At 44.2% G+C, this 20614-nt stretch overlaps 1 protein-coding gene across 1 annotated transcript in view; it reads left to right on the top strand.

The window, feature by feature from the left end:
- Positions 1–919: 919 nt before the first annotated feature.
- The window catches only part of LEMD3 (LEM domain containing 3), a 78439-nt gene continuing 58744 nt past the window's right edge, over positions 920–20614 (top strand). The window contains exon 1 of the mRNA XM_053555594.1: positions 920–2406. Within this exon, the coding sequence (XP_053411569.1) occupies positions 939–2406 (1468 nt within the window). The 5' untranslated portion in view covers positions 920–938. The remainder of the gene's footprint in view (positions 2407–20614) is intronic.

The following is a 20614-nucleotide window of genomic DNA, read 5'->3' as shown; positions in this document are numbered from 1 at the left end:
CCTCCCGCCTCAGCCTCCCACAGTGCTGGGATTACAGGTGTGAGCCACCGCGCCCGGCTTAAACGATTCTCTTGCCTCAGCCTCCCAAGTGGCTGGGACTGCTGGTGCCTTTCACGAAGCCCGGCTAGTTTTTTTCTTGCAGTTGTTTAGCTGGCCTGGGCCGTGTTCGAACCTGCCACCCTTGGTGTATGTGGCTGGCCCTATACCACTCTGCTACGGGAGCTGAGCTAGGCTCTTCCACTTTTGGAAATGACCTGGCAAAGTCATCAGATTTCAAAAAAGGGAAAAATTAATAATGCCTTACAATCAACTGATGAATGCATAGCCACCCCTGTTGAAGAAAACTGTATCTGGACCGCGTATTCCAAATTTCCCTTTGGAAGGGGAGAGGTTTGTCAAACAGAGCGGTGAGAAAGTCACTTTGGTGGCGGGGGTGGGGTGGGGATGCTAAGTCAAGCGTAAAGACAAGCTGAAAAGACATAACCTGAAGTCACATCTAAGTCTGGCCATTAGGATGTCTTTTAGTCTCTTCTAAGCTCCCTGGGCAGCAAGAATCTGGATGGAAAGAAAACCAATGCAGTGAACTTCAAGGTAGATTTCCTTCCGATTATTACTCCTGACCAGTGGCAGGAACCTGGGAGAAAGAGGTCAAGGTGTGTTTTAATGAAAGACAGCTCCCGGGAATGGCACTGGCAAGTGCAGGACAGAGGACAGCGGGAGAAGGCGCAGGACTCAAGGTGAGCCTCCAGAAACCGTCTCGGCGGGGGCCGCGCGCAGCTCAGGTGGCCTTTCCCGCTCAGGTGAGCTCCTCCCGCGCCTCCCATTGGCCCGGCCGCCGCGGCGCGGGGGGAGGGGCGACGCAGCCCGGTCTAGTTCAGGGTCTCGGGCGGCGCGTCACTTCCGGGAGCGCGGAGCTTGTAAAACACCCTGGAGAGAAGATGGCGGCGGCGGCGGCTTCGGCGGCTCAGCAGCTCTCGGATGAGGAGCTTTTCTCTCAGCTCCGTCGCTATGGCCTGTCCCCGGGCCCGGTGACCGAGAGCACCCGCCCCGTCTACCTCAAAAAGCTGAAGAAGCTTCGAGAGGAGGAGCAGCAGCAGTACCGGCCGGGGGGCCGCGGCAGCAAGACGCGGAACAGCAATAACAATAACACGGCGGCCGCGGCGGTGGCGGCGGCGGGCACGGGGGTCCGGCCGGCCTCGGGCGACCTGCCCTGCCTGCGGGCCCCCGGGAGTCTGGGCCGGGTGTCGGCCGCGGGCCCCGAGAGCTTCCTGGGCGGGCCCGGGGCCGTCCCCGCGGCCGGCAGCAAAGTGCTGCTGGGCTTCAGCTCGGACGAGTCGGACGCCGAGGCCGGTCCCGGGGCCCAGGCCGGCGGCGGCGGAGGCGGCAGCAGGAGAGACCGGGCGCCCCTGCAGGGCCGCGGGCTCCGAGCGCCGCCGGCCGCCGGCGAGGCGCCCCCCGGCGCGGCGGCGGAGCGGAGGAAGCCGCACGCGTGGTGGGGGGCGCGGAGGCCGGCGGGCCCCGAGCCGCAGAGCCCGGCGGGGAGAGACGCGGCCGGCGGCGATGAGGACGGGCGGGCGGAGGACGGCGCGGACCGGGACCCCGAGGCCGAGGAGCCGCTGTGGGCGAGCCGCGCCGTGAACGGCAGCCGGCTGGGGGCCTACAGCTGCCGGGAGAACTACTCCGACTCTGAGGAGGAGGCGGCCGAGGACGCGGCCTCCGCCAGGCAGGTGTTGAAGGACGACCCGGTCCCGCGGCACCGGCCCAGACGGACCTACGGGAAGCCGCCTGCCCCGCTGGCCACGAAGGCTGCCGGCGGCCGGCTGGAGCCCGCGGCCCCGATGAATGACAGGGCGGCGGCCGCCGGGAGTCTAGACAGGAGCCGGAGCCTCGACGAGGCGGCGGCGGAGCAGGGAGGAGGCTGCGATCCGGGGGACTCGAGCCCGCTTCCCAGATTCCGCGCCAACGCCAAGAAACTGACCCCTGTCCTGCCCTCGCCGCTCACTGACGTGGACTCAGCCCTGGATGCTTCAGCAGGCTCCCTTCTCAAAACCAACAATCACATCGGTGGAGGGGCCTTGGCCGTGGACCCCCCCAGGATCTACTCCAACAGCCTCCCTCCCACTGCGGCCGTGGCCGCCGCCGGCTCACTCAGGATCAATCACGCCAATCACACGGGCTCCAATCACACCTACCTGAAAAACACGTACAGCAAACCCAAGCTCTCCGAACCCGAAGAGGAACTTCTCCAGCAATTTAAACGGGAAGAGGCGTCCCCAACTGGGAGTTTCAGCGCCCATTATTTGTCCATGTTTCTCTTAACTGCTGCCTGCTTGTTTTTCCTAATACTGGGACTGACTTACCTAGGAATGAGGGGGACTGGAGTGTCTGAGGATGGAGGACTAAACAGTAAGTATTAAATCCAGTGGGTGAGGTGACAAAGGGAATGCTACTAGAGGTCTGCTTTAGCTGCACTTAGGGTTCTACGTGAAGTGGCTTTTACCCGCTAGGACATGGTTTAACTGCAGAAAGCAACGGAGTGCGTGTGTCATCTTTAAGAAAGAACACCACTATGAGAACGATGTCCTACGTCTGGTGTTAAAAAGTTTCTGCGTTAGTACATAATGCTGACATAATGCTAGGGCATGGTTTAACTGCAGAAGACAACCGTGAGTGCATGTGTCATCTTTAAGAAAACACCATTATGAGAACGATGTCCCATGGCTGGTTTTACAAAGTTTGTGTACCATGTTTTGTGAAATTCAGAGCAACTTACAGAGGGACAAAATATTACCAGACTGTTAGTAAAGTGCGTTTGTTTATGTGACTTTGCTTTTAGCCTTACGTAATAATTTGTGCATGTGCCACTCAATAGTTTTGAAGTATTATGATTGTTAATGGACATCATAATGAAGTATTTTTTCAAATTGACTTGTGATTCTAAAAGGCAATGTAATAGCTCTTGAAATTTAGGTTAAATATTTTGTAGTAATATGTGTGTAGGTAGTTTTGTAAAGTTCTTCCAAATTTCTTCCAAATTGAATGTAAGAGATCAGGAAGGCACGCCTCTTAATTGATTTTTCAGCCCAAAGCAGCTCCCTGCCCAACTGTGAAAAAAGTAGTATTAGGGCATGTAGTGGAGGAGCTTGTAAGTAATTTTTGCTTGAACTGGTTTGCAGGCCCTGCTCTTTACTCAATGACTGTAGGCTGGTGTGCTCATTCATCCTTTAAAACACTATCTTCAGGCCCAGTGCAATAGTTCATGCCTGTAATCCTAGCACTCTGGGAGGCCGAGGCGGGTAGATTGCTTGAGCTCAGGAGTTTGAGACCAGCCTGAGCAAAATGTAGACCCCATCTCTACTAAAAATAGAAAAACAGAGGCAGGAAGATTGCTTGAGCCCAAGAGTTGGAGGTTGCTGTGAGCTATGACGCAATGGCACTCTACTCAGGAGGACAGCTTGAGATACTGTCGCAAAAAAAAAAAAAAAAAAAAAAAAAAAACAAAAAAAAAAAAAACAGCATCTTCCTCTATGGTGACCAACCAGGGTAGAGCAGTAATAAGTCAAAGTATCCCTACTCTTAAACACAAAAATATAAGCACAGATGATTTTGTGTTCCGAAGGAAAGAAGGATAGAGACATTGGTGTGAACTACTATTTATTTATTTATTTATTTTTTTTTTGAGACAGAGCCTCAAGCTGTTGCCCTGGGTAGAGTGCTGTGGCATCACAGCTCACAGCAACTTCTACCTCCTGGGCTTAAGCAATTCTTCTGCCTCCGCCTCCCAAGTAGCTGGGACTATAGGCACCCGCCACAATGCCTGGCTATTTTTTGGTTGCAGTCCTTGTTTTTGTTTGGTGGCCTGGGCTGGATTTGAACCCGCCAGCTCAGGTGTATGTGGCTGGTGCCTTAGCCCCTTGAGCCACAGGCGCTGAACCGGTGTGAACTACTTTTGAGTGAATAGTCAAAGGAGATAGTTCTGAAGTGAGACCTGAAGCAGAAGATGGCCTTGTGGAGAGACAGGAGAGCATTCCCCAGGCAGAGATTGTAAGAGGATTGAGGTGAGCGCTTTCCTGTAAGTTAGAGTGGTTTGAGCACCTGGAACATGGAGAAGAGAGCAAGGGTTAGAACTTCATTTTCCTAATCTATGAAGTGATGCTAATATTGACTAGAGAATGATAGCTGTGAAGTTTAAAGGAGAAAGTAAATTAATACATAATGCTGAATACACGATTTCTTAGTGTTAGATCCCTCTGTCCAGTCCCCTGGAAGACTTCCCACTTTTTTCACCCAACATTAATTTTCTGATCATGGTTTGTATTTATAAAATTGTCGTAGTATATTGGGTTTATTTCAAAATGTTGTGAAAGATAAGAGTTAGCTGACTCAGATTAAGAGTAGGAATCAAAATAGTATAAGCTTTGCTTTCAATGTAACCAGTGCCAAGATAGTTAAATAATAATTACTATTTTGCTTAATTAACAGAGGTTGGAAGAGGAGTAAAATCCAACTTTCACTTTAAGTGGATCCCTGAGAGCAAGGGTGAGGTATTGTGTTCTGCCCTAAATGTTTCGCAGAAAAAAATAAGGTTACACTGGAAGTTAAACTAGTAACTAAATTGACTAAACTCAATGACATCACCTGTCAGCAGTACCTGTTGGCATTTGTTTGTTTCCCTAACAGCTACTGTAAGACCTGGCTAGCCCTTTTCTAGAAGCTAAGGGCTTTCTACATTTACCATCCCAGCAACTCACAGACGGGGGTGGTATTATCCTCAGTTTATGAAAGAGCATGATGAGACTAAAGTAATTTAAGAACTGTATGCAGAGTTGACCAAGTTAGTGAGTGGCTGGTTTTAGAGCTGGGCATAGTGGTGCATGTCTGTAGTCCCAGCTACTGGGGAGGCTGAAGCAGAATTGCTTGAGCCCAAGAGCTTGAGGTTGCTATGAGATGTGATGACACCAGGGCACTCTACTCAGGGCAATAGAACAAGACTCAGACTCTCCAAAAAAAGAAAAAAGAAGGTTTGATTTCAGACTTTTTTTCCCAACTATAAAGTTATTTCTTTTCTTTTTTTTTTTTTTTTTTTGGTAGAGACAGAGCCTCGGTCGAGTGCTGTGGTGTCACAGCAACCTCCAGCTCTTGGGCTTAGGCGATTCTTTTGCCTCAGCCTCCCAAGTAGCTGGGATGACAGGCGCCTGCCACCAATGCCTGGCCATTTTTTTGTTGCAGTTTGGCCAGGGCCGGGTTGTAACCTGCCACCCTCGGTATATGCCCCCCCACCCCCCTTTTTTTTTTTTGAGACAGAGCCTCAAACTGTCACCCTGGCTAGAGTGTCCTGGCATCACAGCTCACAGCAACCTCCAACTCCTGGGCTCAAGAGATTCTCCTGCCTCTGCCTCCTAAGTAGCTGGGACTACAGGCACCCCCTACAACGCCCGGCTATTTTTTTTGTTGTTGTTTAGGTGGGCCCAAGCTGGATTCGAACCCACCAGTTCAGGTTATGTGACTGGTGCCTTAGCCACTTGAGCCACAGGCACCAAGCCTGGTCCTTTATTTTATGATTAAGAAAATAATTGAATATTTGGTAGCATTCAGAATTACTGATAAGCACAGTTCTCAATCAAGGTGACTTTTCTGTAGGACCTTCACATGAAAGCTATAACCCAGTTATAGCTAAGAAGAGGGAGAAGGGGGAAAGGGAAGGGAGGGAGGGAGGAGGTAGGTGGAGGGAGGGGGATTAATGGGATTACACCTGCGGTGCATCTTACAAGGGTATATGTGAATCCTAGTAAATGTGGAATGTAAAGGTCTTAGCAAAATAACTAAGAAAATACCACGAAAGCTATGTTAACTAGTGTGATGAAAATGTGTCAAACGGTCTATGAACCAAGTGTATGGTGTCTCGTGATCATACTAATGTACACAGCTATGATTTAATAAAAAATAAAAAAAAATTAAGGTGACTTTTCATCTTGGCACCTGTAGCTCAGTGAGTAGAGCGCTGGCCACATACACCGGGGCTGGTGGGTTCGAGCCAGGCTGGATCTAAACAACAATGGCAACTGCAACCAAAAACTGGCCGGGTGTTGTGCCGGGCGCCTGTTGTCCCAGCTACTCAGGAAGCTGAGGCAAGAGAATCACTTAAGCCCAAGTGTATGAGGTTGCTGTGACCTGTGATGCCAGGGAACCTACCAAAGGCAACATAGTGAGACTCTGTCTCAAAAAAAAAAAAAAAAAAGGCTTGGCTCGGTGCCTGTGGCTCAAGTGGATAAGGCCCCAGCCACATACACCTGAGCTGGTGGGTTGGAATCCAGCCCGGGCCTGCCAAACAACAATGATGGCTGCAACCAAAAAAATAGCTGGGTGTTGTGGCAGGCACCTGTGGTTCCAGCTACTCAGGAGGCTGAGACAAGAGAATCACTTGAGCCCAAGAGTTTGAGGTTGCTCTGAGCTGTGATGCTACAGCACTCTACCGAGGGGGACATGGTGAAACTCTGTCTCAAAAGAAAAAAAAGTGATTTGTCTCATCACCAGTAAGATGAATGACTAATATACTAAAATTTCAGATAGAATAGTATAGGAATGCTAGTATTTTGGTACTCTTCCTCACTTCCACTGATATGGAAGGAAATTATAAAGTGTTTTGCATTATAGTAAATAATAAATGAATTAGCCTGAGTGATAGAACAGTGGCTAAGAGGTAGAGAGAGGATCTAGGTCCTAGGATGTCTGAATGACCTTTGTCAAACTCCTTAACCTCAGAGTCTGATTGTTATGTATATGCTAGATGGGAGTAATAGTATCTACTGTTTATAGGGTTTTTGCAGTGGTCAAATGAAGTAGTTTGTTAAACAAATGTTAGGTGGTATTTATTCAGAAGTTTAGACAAAATTGGTTGTATTCTTGGTAAACTATATGTAAAGAGAAATATAGTTAAATCCTTTCCGTAAATTATATTTAGTAGTGCATTTCTTATGTATTTAACACTTAAATTGTATTAATTCCATTAGATACACATGGTAGAAATTGATAGAAAAATTTTGACTGGAATTATAATGAATCCTTAAATGTATGATATGCTTGACATCGTTCAGTTAGTCTGCACACCTAACGGTGTCACAGTTTCAAGAGTGAATAATTTTCACTCCCTATACTTATGTATTCCAAATCCTTTGTCATGTTATGATGCTTAACCATAAGGTTCATTGGTCAAATAGTATGCTTAAGGAAATAGTTTTACCTTGAGTAATAATTTCACCAGAAGATTGTAGGTTATATGTGCGAGTAAGCTTTAGTAGGCTTTTATTAGTTACTTAAATTATGTATAACATATAATATTATTTTAAATAGCTCTTCATCATTTGGTGTTTGACAATTTTTTGTCAATACTCTGTTTTTTTATTAATTACTCTTGAGTCTGTTCCTCGTCTGTAAAGTTAGGGGGACTGATCACTAAATTATTTTCAGCTCCAAGGTTTAAGATGCTCCCTTTGAACTGACCTACCCGAACAACCCAAGGATGGGCCTGCAATCAGATGACTCTCTTGTTCCACTGATTTAGATCATTACAGCCCACCAAAAGACATAGAGAAGCATAACAAATTGAGTATCTTAACTCCTGTGATCATTATATTTACACGATCACAGTTACAGAAGACATGATACTTTGGAGAAAGTTTAGATAGAGATGAAGCAAAAAAAGCCTGGTTATTGCCTAGGAGTCTCATGCTCATTCTTGGTATAAACAAGTTTAAGTATTAGATCCTTTCAGAACTTCCTTAATATTTTTCATGTCAATACATCTGTGTGTATGTCCACTCATTCAACAAGAGTGTCTCCTGTGTGCCAAGCACTATTTTATTAAACAGCTGGGATATGTGGTAAACAATACGTGGATATGTGGAAGATGAAATCTCTCCCCTCAAAGCTTACATTGTGGATAAGTAAACATAGGAATTTTAGATATGGCAGTTGGTAACACAAGGTAATGCTAGTAACTTTTGTGGGCTGAGATGAAGGCCAATGCGATGTTACAGGTCACATTCTCTGAGGAGGGACGTTTGAACTGAGAGCTGAGTGATTTGAAGGAACTAGCCGTTGACAAGGAGAAGGAGAATATTCTTAGGGAAGGAACAGCAAGTGCGAGAATAACCTCTGAAGGCTCAGCGCCTGTAGCTCAAAAGGCCAAGGCGCCGGCCATACACACCAGAGCTGGCGGGTTCGAATCCAGCCCGGGCCTGCCAAACAAGAATGACAACTACATCCAAAAGATAACCAGATGTGGTGGTGGGCGCCTGTAGTCCCAGCTACTTGGGAGGCTGAGGCAAGAGAATCGCTCAGGCCCAAGAGTTGGAGGTTGCTGTGAGCTGTGATGCCATAGCACTCTACTGAGGGGGACGTAGTGAGAATTTTGTCTCAAAAAAAAGAAAAAAAAAAGATGGGCCAGTGTTGCTGGGACATGAATGAGGGAGAGAATGGTGTATGAGGAGGTCAGAGGTAGTGGGCAAGGTTGTGAAGGACCTAGAGGCCTGAGGATCATCAAAAGGAAACCAAATTTTTATTTTATTTATTTATTTTGTTTGAGGCGGTCTTAAGCCGTCACCCTCAGTAGAGTACTATGGCATAATAGCTCACAGCAACCTCAAACTCTTGGGCTTAAGTGATTGATTCTCTTGCCTCAGCCTCCCAAGTAGCTGGGACTACAGGTGCCCGCCACAACAGGCTATTTTTTGGTTGTAGTTGTCATTGTTTGGCAGGCCCGGGCTGGATTCAAACCCACCAGCTCTGGTGTATGTGGCTGGTGCTTTAGTCTCTTCAGCTACAGGCACCGAGCCCTTCATAGCTTTTTTTTTTTTTTTTTTTTTTTTTTTTTTTTTTTTTTGAGACAGAGTCTCACTTTGTTGCCCTCAGTAGAGTACTGTGGCTGTGGCGTCATATCTCACAGCATCCTCAATCTTTGGGCTCAAGTGATTCTCTTGCCTCAGCCTCCTGAGTAGCTGGGACTACAGGCGCCTGCCACAATGCCCGGCTTTTTGTTGTTGTTGTTGTTGCAGTTGTCATTGTTTTTTCATCTGGCCTGGGCTGGGTTCGAACCCGCCAGCCCCGGTGTGTGTGGCCGGTGCCCTACCCAGTGAGCTATGGTGCCGCCCTAAATGTTTCTTTCAGTGTGTTTTCTCTTAAAGCCAAGACCAAGTTAAAGAGATGCCATAGGTGTTTTTTGTTATTTATTTATTTATTTATTTTTTTGGTGTTTTTTGGCCGGGGCTGGGTTTGAACCCACCACCTCCGGCATATGGGACCAGCGCCCCACTCTTTGAGCCACAGGCTCTTTTGTTATTTTTTTAATAAATATTTTAAATTTTAAAGTAATTGTAATTACCAAAAGGTGCAGAACTTTTTTTATCTAAAATGAGCATAGGGATAAGGATTTTGAAAAACCCGTTGTTGCTCTTGTTCTGAAACATGAAAGCTTAGTGTTACGTTTGAAGTTTTTCGAAGCTGACTAGTTGGGAGGAAAAAATAATTCCCAGTTCTCTTAAAAATATTCCTGTGAACCCCAGGGGGTATGAGTATACCAGTTTGATTTCAGAAATTAAAGTTGGCTCGGCACCTGTGGCTCAAGCGTCTAAGGCACCAGCCACATACACCTGAGCTGGCGGGTTCAAATCCAGCCTGGGCCTGCCAAACAACAATGACGGCTGCAACCAAAAAATAGCCGGGTGTTGTGGCGGGCGCCTGTAGTCCCAGCTACTTGGGAGGCAGAGACAGGAGACTTGCTTGAGCCCAGGAGTTGGAGGTTGCTGTGAGCTGTGATGCCATTGCACTCTACCCAGGGCGACAGCTTGAGGCTCTGTCTCAAGAAAAAAAGAAATTAAAGTCTACTCTATGAAAATGTCTTTCTTTTGAAAAATATCTCTAGGATAATTTAAAATTTGAAATCATCAGCCGGCAAACTTGGGAATCCCCATAAGGATTACCATTGACCTCGTTTGGGTTTGAATATTGGCCCTTCCACTTGGTTGCTTTTTTACTAAAGGCGAGTTTCTTTTTTTGTGTGTGTGTAGAGACAGAGTCTCACTGTACCGCCCTCGGGTAGAGTGCCGTGGCGTCACACGGCTCACAGCAACCTCTAACTCTTGGGCTTACACGATTCTCTTGCTTCAGCCTCCTGAGCAGCTGGGACTACAGGCGCCCGCCACAACTGACCCGGCTATTTTTTTGTTGCAGTTTGGCCGGGGCTGGGTCTGAACCTGCCACCCTCGGCATATGGGGCCAGTGCCCTACTCACTGAGCCACAGGCGTCGCCCCAAAGGCGAGTTTCTTAATCGCTAGAAACCTTTGTATCCTCCTCCGTAAAATAAGGAAGAATTAATGGAATAGTGCATGTGAAGTAAAGCTGAGTACGCGGTACACAGTAACAATTAACTGCTGTGCAGGCAGCTGGGCAGTGCGAAGGAAGTATTTGAACTCAGATTTTGGCTTTTTTTTCTTTCTTTTCTTTTCTTTTTTTTTTTTTTTTTTTTAAGACAGAGTATCACTTTGTCACCCTTGTAGGAGTGCCTGTAATCCTAGTACTCTGGGAGGCCGAGGCGGGTGGATTGCCTGAGCTTACAGGTTTGAGACCAGTCTGAGCAAGAGTGAGAACCATCATTAAAAAATAGCCAGGCATTGTGCTGGGCCCCTGTAGTCCTAGCTACTTGGTAGGCTGAGGCAAGAGAATCACCTGAGCCTAAGAGTTTGTGGTTTCTGTGAGCTATGATGCCATGGGACTCTACCCCAGAGCGACAAAGTGAGACTCTGTTGCAAAAAAAAAATAAATACCGCTTAAATTTGTATTACTAATGATATATCTTTATTCTAATCCCATATTAATTTATTACACACTAAAAATAGCTGCCATTTTATTTGGGAACACATCACAATACTAATTGTGGAAATTGTTATAAAAATATTTTGTTGGCTCAGTGCCTGTGGCTAAAGTGGCTAAGGCGCCAGCCACATACACCTGAGCTGGCGGGTTAGAATCCATCCTGGGCCCGCCAAACAACGATGGCTACAACCAAAAAATAAAAAAATCCCGGCGTTGTGGTGGGCACCTGTAGTCCCAGCTACTTGGGAGGCAGAGGCAGGAGAATCTTCCTGAATCCAGGAGTTGGATGTTGCTGTGAGCTGTGATGGCACGGCACTCTACCCAGGGCAACAGCTTGAGGCTCTGTCTCAAAAAAAAAATTTTTTTTTTTTTTTTGCTTATAACTTTAGATTTTGACTTTCATATTTAGAATTTATTTTTAACATGGATTTTAAAGTGAACCAGTTATCTTTGAGCAGTATATTATAGCGTATTTTTTATGTTTATTTTTTTAGTTTTTTTTTTTTTTTTTTTTTTAGAGACAGTCGCATTTTATTGCACTTGGTAGAATTCTGTGGCATCACAGATCACAGCAACCTTCAACTCCTGGGCTTAGGCGATTCTCTGCCTCAGCCTCCCAAGTGTCTGGGACTATTGGTGCCTGCCACAACACCCAGCTATTTTTTTGTCACCGTTTGGCCGGGGCCGGGTTTCAACCCGCCACCCTTGGTATATGGCGCCCTATCCACTGAGCCACAAGTGCTGCCCTATTATAGTGTATTATTTGAGCAGTAACCTTTGGATTTTGCTGCATAATCCAAACTTTAAACTGAATCGTAAGTGGCATTAAAAAAAAACAAACAACTTTATATATATATATATATATATATATTTTTTTTTTTTTTTTGGTAGAGACATAGTGTCACTGTACCGCCCTCGGGTAGAGTGCCGTGGCGTCACACAGCTCACAGCAACCTTTAACTCCTGGGCTTACGTGATTCTCTTGCCTCAGCCTCCCGAGCAGCTGGGACTACAGGCGCCCGCCACAACGCCCGGCTATTTTTTTGTTGCAGTTTGGCCGGGGCTGGGTTTGAACCCACCACCCTCGGCATATGGGGCCGGCGCCCTACTCACTGAGCCACAGGCACCGCCCTATTTTTTTTTTTTTTTGTAGCGACAGAGTCTCACCGTACCGCCCTCGGGTAGAGTGCCATGGCGTCACACGGCTCACAGCAACCTCTAACTCTTGGGCTTACGCGATTCTCTTGCCTCAGCCTCCCAAGCAGCTGGGACTACAGGCGCCCGCCACAATTGGCCGGGGCTGGGTTTGAACCCGCCACCCTCGGCATATGGGGCCGGTGCCCTACTCACTGAGCCACAGGCGCCGCCCAATATTTTTTATTAATAATGATGTCAAAATAATTTTTAAACAGTTGACCAAGAAGAAAATTGGTTAGGTTTTAATATTTATCTCACATTACACAGTTAAATTTTACATATTTGACATTGCTATTTTAAAAATGTATTTCTAAGGAAATTACTTGTAAAAATGAGTATGAAAAGTTATACTCAGGTAATAGTGTCTGAAAATAGAATAATACTTATATCATATGGAATTACTTTTTGTTTGTTTTAATTTTCTTTTTTTCCCTAGGGGAATAGTTTAAAATTACACCATTTCTTTGGATAGCAGACTTACTGCACTATGCTTTCTTACAGTTTTTTGCTTAAGATGTTTTTGCAGAGGGACTTCTGAATCTTTGGTTACAGCTATGTTGCTATCAAATAGCAAGCTGAAGTTTAGAAACAGGATTGGGTGCAAGTTATGCAGGAGTTTAGTTCAGTTGTGCTGAACTAATTGGCGGCTAAGTGTGCACCGGCCAGTTGCTCCCCTGCCCCACAGGTGACATGAACAGAAAACAATTCTTTAGGAGCAAATAGACATTTTAGCATATAGCAGGAAATTAATTTTGTTTTGCAGTTAGAGAGCAAGTGTGTGTGTGTGCATATACTGTATATATGGAATTTGCTGACCGTGACTAATTCCTGAAAGCACATTGTACTTAAAAAGGAAACTTTTGCTTTGCTGGAATTTACCTAGGTACAATTTTCAAAACTTGAGTGAGGAGAGGACCATTGAAATTAGGCAGGGAGAAATCTTTTTTTTTTTTTTTTATTTTGGCCAGGGCTAGGTTTGAACCTGCCATGTCTGGCATATGGGACCGGCGCCCTACTCCTTGAGCCACAGGTGCCGCGAGAAATCCTTTTTTTTTTTTAGAGACAGAGTCTCACTTTGTCACCCTTAGTAGAGTGCTCTGGCGTCATAGCTCACAGCAACCTCCAGCTCTTGGGCTTAGCCAATTTTCTTGCCTCAGCCTCCCGAGTAGCTGGGACTACAGGCGCCTGCCACAACACCGGGCTATTTTTTTGTTGCAGTTTGGCCGAGGCTGGGTTCAAACCTGCCACCCTTGGTATATGGTGCTGGCGCCCTACTCAACTGAGCCACAGGTGCTGCCCACACAGGGAGAAATCTTACAATATCTTTATCCTTTTGTGAGGGCTTGAAACCCTGGTCTGTTTTCTTCTCTTCTCTTTTCTTTTTTTTTTTTTGAGACAGTCTCATTATGTTGCCTTCAGTAGAGTGCCATGGTGTCACAGCTCATAGCAACCTCAAACTCTTGGGCTTAGGTGATTCTCTTGCCTCAGCCTCCTAAGTAGCTGGGACTACAGGCAGCCGCCATAACACCCAGCTATTTTTGTTGCAGTTGTCATTGTCGTTTAGCAGGCCTGGGCTGGGCTCGAACCCGTCACCCTTGGTGCATGTGGCTGGTGCCGTAACCACTGAGCTACGGGCGCCGAGCCAGCTTGGTCTGTTTTCTTAATGGTTTCTTAGGTTTACAAGGGTACCTCCCTTGGGATCACAGACTCTTTCTTGTTTGATTTAGTTCATTTGAGGAAATAATTAAGTTACTCCTGTTTGTTCATTCACTTGGGTATTTATTGATCACCTACTATGTACCAAGTAATGTCAGAGAATGAGTATATAGTTTTATGTAATAGATGACTTTTTTCTCCCTAAATATTTATATACCAGCTAGCCCTCAGATTTGGAATTTGGTTACTATGCAACACTGTTTCAGATTTATCTATTGTGGCTCAGGGAACATAACTTTAAGAATTAGTTTCTGCAGATTTGATTATGCCTTCTGCTAAAGCTTACCACAGTGTATATTGTGCATACACAAACGAAATAGTTGAATCATGTAAATGGTAGTGCATGTTGATTATTCCTTTCACCTTTTCTGCATTATAGTTTTCTCATTTGGAAAATTTCTCATCTTTAAAACCAAACAATTTAAATAAATATAGGTTTCATTTCTCATAGTTTTCTTTTTTTTTGAGACAGAGTCTCAAGCCGTCACCCTGGGAAGAGTTCTGTAGCATCATAGCTCACAGCAGCCTATTCTCTTGCTTCAGGTTTTTTCTATGTTTAGTAGAGATGAGGGTCTCACTTTTGCTCAGCTTGGTCTCGAAATTGTGAGCTCAAGCAATCCACTCGACTCGGCCTCCCAGAGTGCTAGGTAGGATTACAGGTGTAAGCCACCGCGCCTGGCCCATTTCTCATAGATTTATTAAAGTAATTTTTTTTATTTTCAGAGACAGTCTCACTTTGTCACCCTCGGTAGAATGCTGTGGCGTCATAGCTCACAGCAACTTCCAGCTCTTGGTGTTAGGCGATTCTCTTGCCTCAGCCTGCAGAGTAGCTGGGACTACAGGTACCCACCATAACACCTGGCTATTTTTTTTTTTTATTGTTGGGGATTCATTGAGGATACAGTAAGCCAGGTTACACTGATTGCATTTGGTAGGTAAAGTCCCTCTTGCAATCATGTCTTGCCCCCAGAAGGTGTGGCATACACCAAGGCCCCGCCCCCCTCCCGCCGTCCCTCTCTGCTTTTCCTCCCCCCCATAACCTTAATTGTCATTAATTGTCCTCATATCAAAATTGAGTACATAGGATTCCTGCTTCTCCATTCTTGTGATGCTTTACTAAGAATAATGTCTTCCACTTCCATCCAGGTTAATACGAAGGATGTAAAGTCTTCATTTTTTTTAAATAGCTGAATAGTATTCAATGTTATACATATACCACAGCTTGTTAATCCATTCCTGGGTTGGTGGGCATTTAGGCTGTTTCCACATTTTGGCGATTGTAAATTGAGCTGCAATAAACAGTCTAGTGCAAGTGTCCTTATGATAAAAGGATTTTTTTCCTTCTGGGTAGATGCCCAGTAATGGGATTGCAGGATCAAATGGGAGGTCTAGCTTGAGTGCTTTGAGGTTTCTCCATACTTCCTTCCAGAAAGGTTGTAGTAGTTTGCAGTCCCACCAGCAGTGTAAAAGTGTTCCCTTCTCTCCACATCCACGCCAGCATCTGCAGTTTTGAGATTTTGTGATGTGGGCCATTCTCACTGGGGTTAGTTGGTATCTCAGGGTTGTTTTGATTTGCATTTCTGTAATATATAGAGATGATGAACATTTTTTCATATGTTAGCCATTCGTCTGTCTTCTTTAGAGAAGGTTCTATTCATGTCTCTTGCCCGTTGATATATGGGATTGTTGGCTTTTTTCATGTGGATTAATTTAAGTTCTCTATAGATCCTAGTTATCAAGCTTTTGTCTGATTGAAAATATGCAAATATTCTTGTGTAGGTTGTCTCTTTGCTTTGGTTGTTGTCTCCTTAGCTGTACAGAAGCTTTTCAGTTTAATGAAGTCCCATTTGTTTATTTTTGTTGTTGTTGCAATTGCCATGGCAGTCTTCTTCATGAAGTCTTTCCCCAGGCCAATATCTTCCAGTGTTTTTCCTATGCTTTCTTGGAGGATTTTTATTGTTTCATGCCTTAAATTTAAGTCCTTTATCCATCTTGAATCAATTTTTGTGAGTGGGGAAAGGTGTGGGTCCAGTTTCAGCCTTTTACATGTAGATATCCAGTTCTCCCAACACCATTTATTGAATAGGGACTCTTTCCTCCAAGTTATGTTCTTGTTTGGTTTATCGAAGATTAGGTAGTTGTAAGATGTTAGTTTCATTTCTGGTTTTCTATTTGATTCCAAGTGTCTATGTCTCTATTTTTGTGCCAGTACCATGCTGTCTTGACCACTATGGCTTTGTAGTATAGACTAAAATATGGTATGCTGATGCCCCCAGATTTATTTTTATTACTAAGAACTGCCTTAGCTATATGGGTTATTTCTGGTTCCATACAAAACGCGGAATCATTTTTTCCAAATCTTGAAAGTACGATGTTGGTATTTTGATAGGAATGGCATTGAATAGATAGATTGCTTTGGGAAGTATAGACATTTTGACAATGTTGATTCTTCCCATCCATGAGCATGGTGTGTTCTTCCATTTGTTAATATCCTCTGCTATTTCCTTTCTGAGGATTTCATAGTTTTCTTTTCTTTTTTTTTTTTTTTTTTGTGGTTTTTGGCCGGGGCTGGGTTTGAACCCGCCACCTCCGGCATATGGGACCAGTGCCCTACTCCTTGAGCCACAGGCGCTGCCCATAATTTTCTTTATAGAGGTCCTTCACCTCCTTTGTTAGGTATATTCCTAGGTATTTCATTTTCTTTTTTTTTTTTTTTTTTTTTTGTAGAGACAGAGTTTCACTTTATGTAGAGTGCCATGGCATCATACAGCTCACAGCAACCTCCAACTCCTGGGCTTAAGCTATTCTCTTGCCTCAGCCTCCTGAGTAGCTGGGACTATAGGCGCCTGCCACAACGCCCAGCTATTTTTTTTGGTTGCAGTTCAGCCAGGGCTGGGTTTGAACCCACCACCCTCGGTATATGGGGCCAGCACCTTACCGACTGAGCCACAGGCGCCACCCCGGTATTTCATTTTCTTTGAAACTATGGTGAAGGAAGTTGTATCCTTAATTAGCTTCTCATCTTGACTGTTATTGGCATATACAAAGGCACTGACTTGTGGACATTGATTTTATATCCTGAAGCATTACTGTATTTTTTGATGACTTCTAGGAGTCTTGTGGTGAGTCTTTGGGATTCTCTAAGTATAGGATCATGTCGTCAGCAAAGAGGGAGAGTTTGACCTCCTCTGCTCCCATTTGGATTCCCTTTATTTCCTTGTCTTGCCGAATTGTATTGGCTAGAACTTCCAGCACTGCGTTGAATAGTAAAGGTGACAGAGGACAACCTTGTCTGGTTCCAGTTCTAAGAGGAAAAGCTTTCAGTTTTACTCCATTCAGTAAAATATTGGCTGTGGGTTTGTCATAGAGAGCTTCAATCAGTTTTAGAAATGTGCCACCTATGCCTATACTCTTCAGTGTTCTAATTAGAAAAGGATGCTGGATTTTATCAAATGCTTTTTCTGCATCTATTGAGAGGATCATGTGATCTTTATTTTTGCCTCTGTTAATATGGTGGATAATGTTTATAGACTTGCGTATTTTAAACCAGCCTTGCATCCCTGGGATGAAGCCTACTTGATCATGATGAATGACTTTTTTGATGATAAGCTGTAATCTATTGGCTAGGATTTTGTTGAGAATTTTTGCATCTATATTCATGAGTGAGATTGGTCTGAAATTCTCCTTTTTGTTTGGGTCTTTTCCTGGTTTTGGTATCAGGGTGATGTTAGCTTCATAGAATGTGTTGAGGAAGATTCCTTCTTCCTCGATTTTTTTTGGAATAATTTCTTCAGCACAGGAATAAGCTCTTCCTTGAAGGTTTGATAGAATTCTGGTGTGAAGCCATCTGGACCAGGGCATTTTTTGGTTGGAAGCTTTTTTATTGTTTCTTTAATCTCAGTGCTTGAAATTGGTCTGTTCAAGAGCTCTGTTTCTTCCTGGCTAAGTCTAGGGAGAGGGTGTGATTCCAAATATTAATCCATTTCCTTCACATTGTCAAATTTCTGGGCATAGAGTTTCTGGTAGTATTCAGAGATGATCTCTTGTATCTCTGTGGGATCAGTTGTTATTTCCCCTGTATCATTTCTGATTGAGGTTACTAGAGATTTTACTTTTCTATTTCTCATTAGTCTGGCCAATGGTTTATCTATTTTATTTATTTTTTCAAAAAGCCAACTCCTTGTTTCATTAATTTTCTGAATGATTCTTTTGTTTTCAATTTCATTGATCTCTGATTTGATTTTGGATATTTCTTTTCTTCTACTGTGTTTAGGCTTAGATTGTTCTTCTTTTTCCAATTCCATAAGATCTCTTGTGAGATTGTTGATGTGCTGTCTTTCTGTTTTTCGAATGTAGGCATCTAAAGCGATAAATTTTCCTCTAAAAACTGCTTTTGCAGTATCCTGCAGGTTTTGGTAGCTTGTGTTTTCTTTTTTTTTTTTTATTGTTGGGGATTCATTGAGGGTACAATAAGCCAGGTTACACTGATTGCAATTCTTAGGTAAAGTCCCTCTTGCAATCATGTCTTGCCCCCATAAAGTGTAACACACACCAAGGCCCCACCCACCTCCCTCCTTCCCTCTTTCTGTTCCCCCCCATAACCATAATTGTCATTAATTGCCCTCATATCAAAATTGAGTACATAGGATTCATGCTTCTCCATTCTTGTGATGCTTTACTAAGAATAATGTCTTCCACGTCCATCCAGGTAGCTTGCGTTTTCATTGTTGTTATGCTCAAGGAAGTTAATGATTTCCTGTTTTATTTCTTCCTGCACCCATCTATTATTCAACAGAAGATTGTTTAATTTCCATGCCTTTGTGTGGGGTCGAACATTTTTGTTAGAGTTGAGTTCCACCTTTAGTGCCTTATGGTCTGAGAAGATACAAGGTAAAATTTCAATTCTTTTTATTCTCTTGATAATTGTTTTGTGTCCCCGGATATGATCAATTTCGGAGAATGTTCCATGGGGTGATGAGAAGAATGTATATTCTTTATCTTTGGGGTGGAGTGTTCTATATGCGTCTATCAAGCACAGTTGTTCTAGGGTCTCATTTAAATCTCTTATATCTTTGTTTAATTTCTGTTTAGAGGATCTGTCCAGCTCTGTAAGAGGAGTGTTAAGGTCCCCTGTCGTTATGGTATTATCCGATATCATATTGCTCAGACTGAGTAAGGTCTGTTTCAAGACTGGGAGCATTTAAATTGGGTGCATAAATATTTAGAATTGAAACGTCTTCTTGTATTTTTCCCTTGACCAATATAAAGTGACCATCTTTGTCTTTTTTGACTTTAGTTGCTTTAAATCCACATGTATCTCAAAATAAGATTGCAACTCTTCTTTTCTTCTGAATTCCATTTGCCTGAAAAATTGTCTTCCAACTCTTGACTCGGAGCTTTAATTTGTCTTTTGAAGCCAGGTGTGTTTCTTGCAGACAGAAAATGGATGGCTTGTGTTTTTTAATCCAATCAGCCAATCTGTGTCTCTTCAGTGGGAAATTCAAGCCATTAACATTTATTAAGATAATTGATAAGTGTGGTAGTATTCTATTCGTCTTATTTGGTGAGAGTCCATTGCTTAGTTTTATCTTTTGCGTCAGTGTGGAGGTTAGGTTCTGTCCTTTAATTTCTGAGTTCTGACTTTGCTGCTGATCCATTGTGGTGGTCTGTGTGTAGAACAGGTTGAAGTATTTCCTGTAGAGCTGGTCTTGTTGTGGCGAATTTCTTCAATGTTTGTATATGCGTAAATGATTCGATTTCTCTGTCAATTTCAAAGCTTTGCTTAGCAGGGTACAAAATTCTGGGCTGGAAATTGTTCTGTTTAAGTAGATTAAAGGTAGATGAGCATTGTCTTCTTGCTTGGAAAATTTCATTAAAGAAGTCTGCAGTCACTCTGATGGATTTGCCCGTGTTGCTCAACTGGCACTTACTTCTGGCAGCTTGCAGAATCTTTTCTTTTGTCTTGACTTTGGACAGGTTCATCACAATGTGTCTTGGAGAAGCTCGGTTAGAGTTGAGGCGACCATGGGTCCGATATCCCTTTGAAAGCAGTGTGTCAGAATCTTTGGTGGTATTTGGGAAATTTTCTTTTATTATATTCTCTAGTATGGCTTCCATTCCTCTGGGGCATTCTTTTTTTTTTTTTTTTTGTAGAGACAGTCTCACTTTATGGCCCTTGGTAGAGTGCCGTGGCCTCACACAGCTCACAGCAACCTCCAACTCCTGGGCTTAAGTGATTCTCTTGCCTCATCCTCCCGAGTAGCTGGGACTACAGGCGCCCGCCACAGCACCCGGCTATTTTTTGGTTGCAGTTTGGCCAGCGCCGGGTTTGAACCCGCCACCCTCGGTATATGGGGCTGGCGCCCTACCCACTGAGCCACAGGCGCCGCCCCCCTCTGGGGCATTCTTCTTCCCCTTCTGGGATTCCTGTAACACGTATGTTGGAACGCTTCATAAATTCCCATAATTCTGACTGTGAACATTGTGCTTTCTCTCTGTTCTTTTCTGCCTCTTTTAGTATCTGAGTTATCTTTGTCTTCTACCTCTGAAATTCTTTCTTCTGCATGGTCTAACCTGTTGCTGATACTTTCCATTGCATCTTTAAGTTCCGTAATTGACTGCTTCAGTTCCTTCAGCTCTGCTATATCCTTTCTATATTCTTCATATTGTTCATCTCTTATTTGATTCTGTTTTTGGATTTCCTTTTGGTTATTTTCCACTTTATTAGCAGTTTCCTTCATTGTTTTCATCATGTGTATTCTAAATTCCCTTCTGTCATTCCTAACATTTCTTTATTGGTGGAATCCTCTGCAGTAGCTACCTCATGGTTCC

The sequence above is a fragment of the Nycticebus coucang genome, chromosome 12 (assembly GCF_027406575.1).
Source record: "Nycticebus coucang isolate mNycCou1 chromosome 12, mNycCou1.pri, whole genome shotgun sequence".
Taxonomy (NCBI): domain Eukaryota; kingdom Metazoa; phylum Chordata; class Mammalia; order Primates; family Lorisidae; genus Nycticebus; species Nycticebus coucang.
Note: the sequence above shows the minus strand (reverse complement) of the source record. Positions and strands in the feature narration are given on the sequence as shown.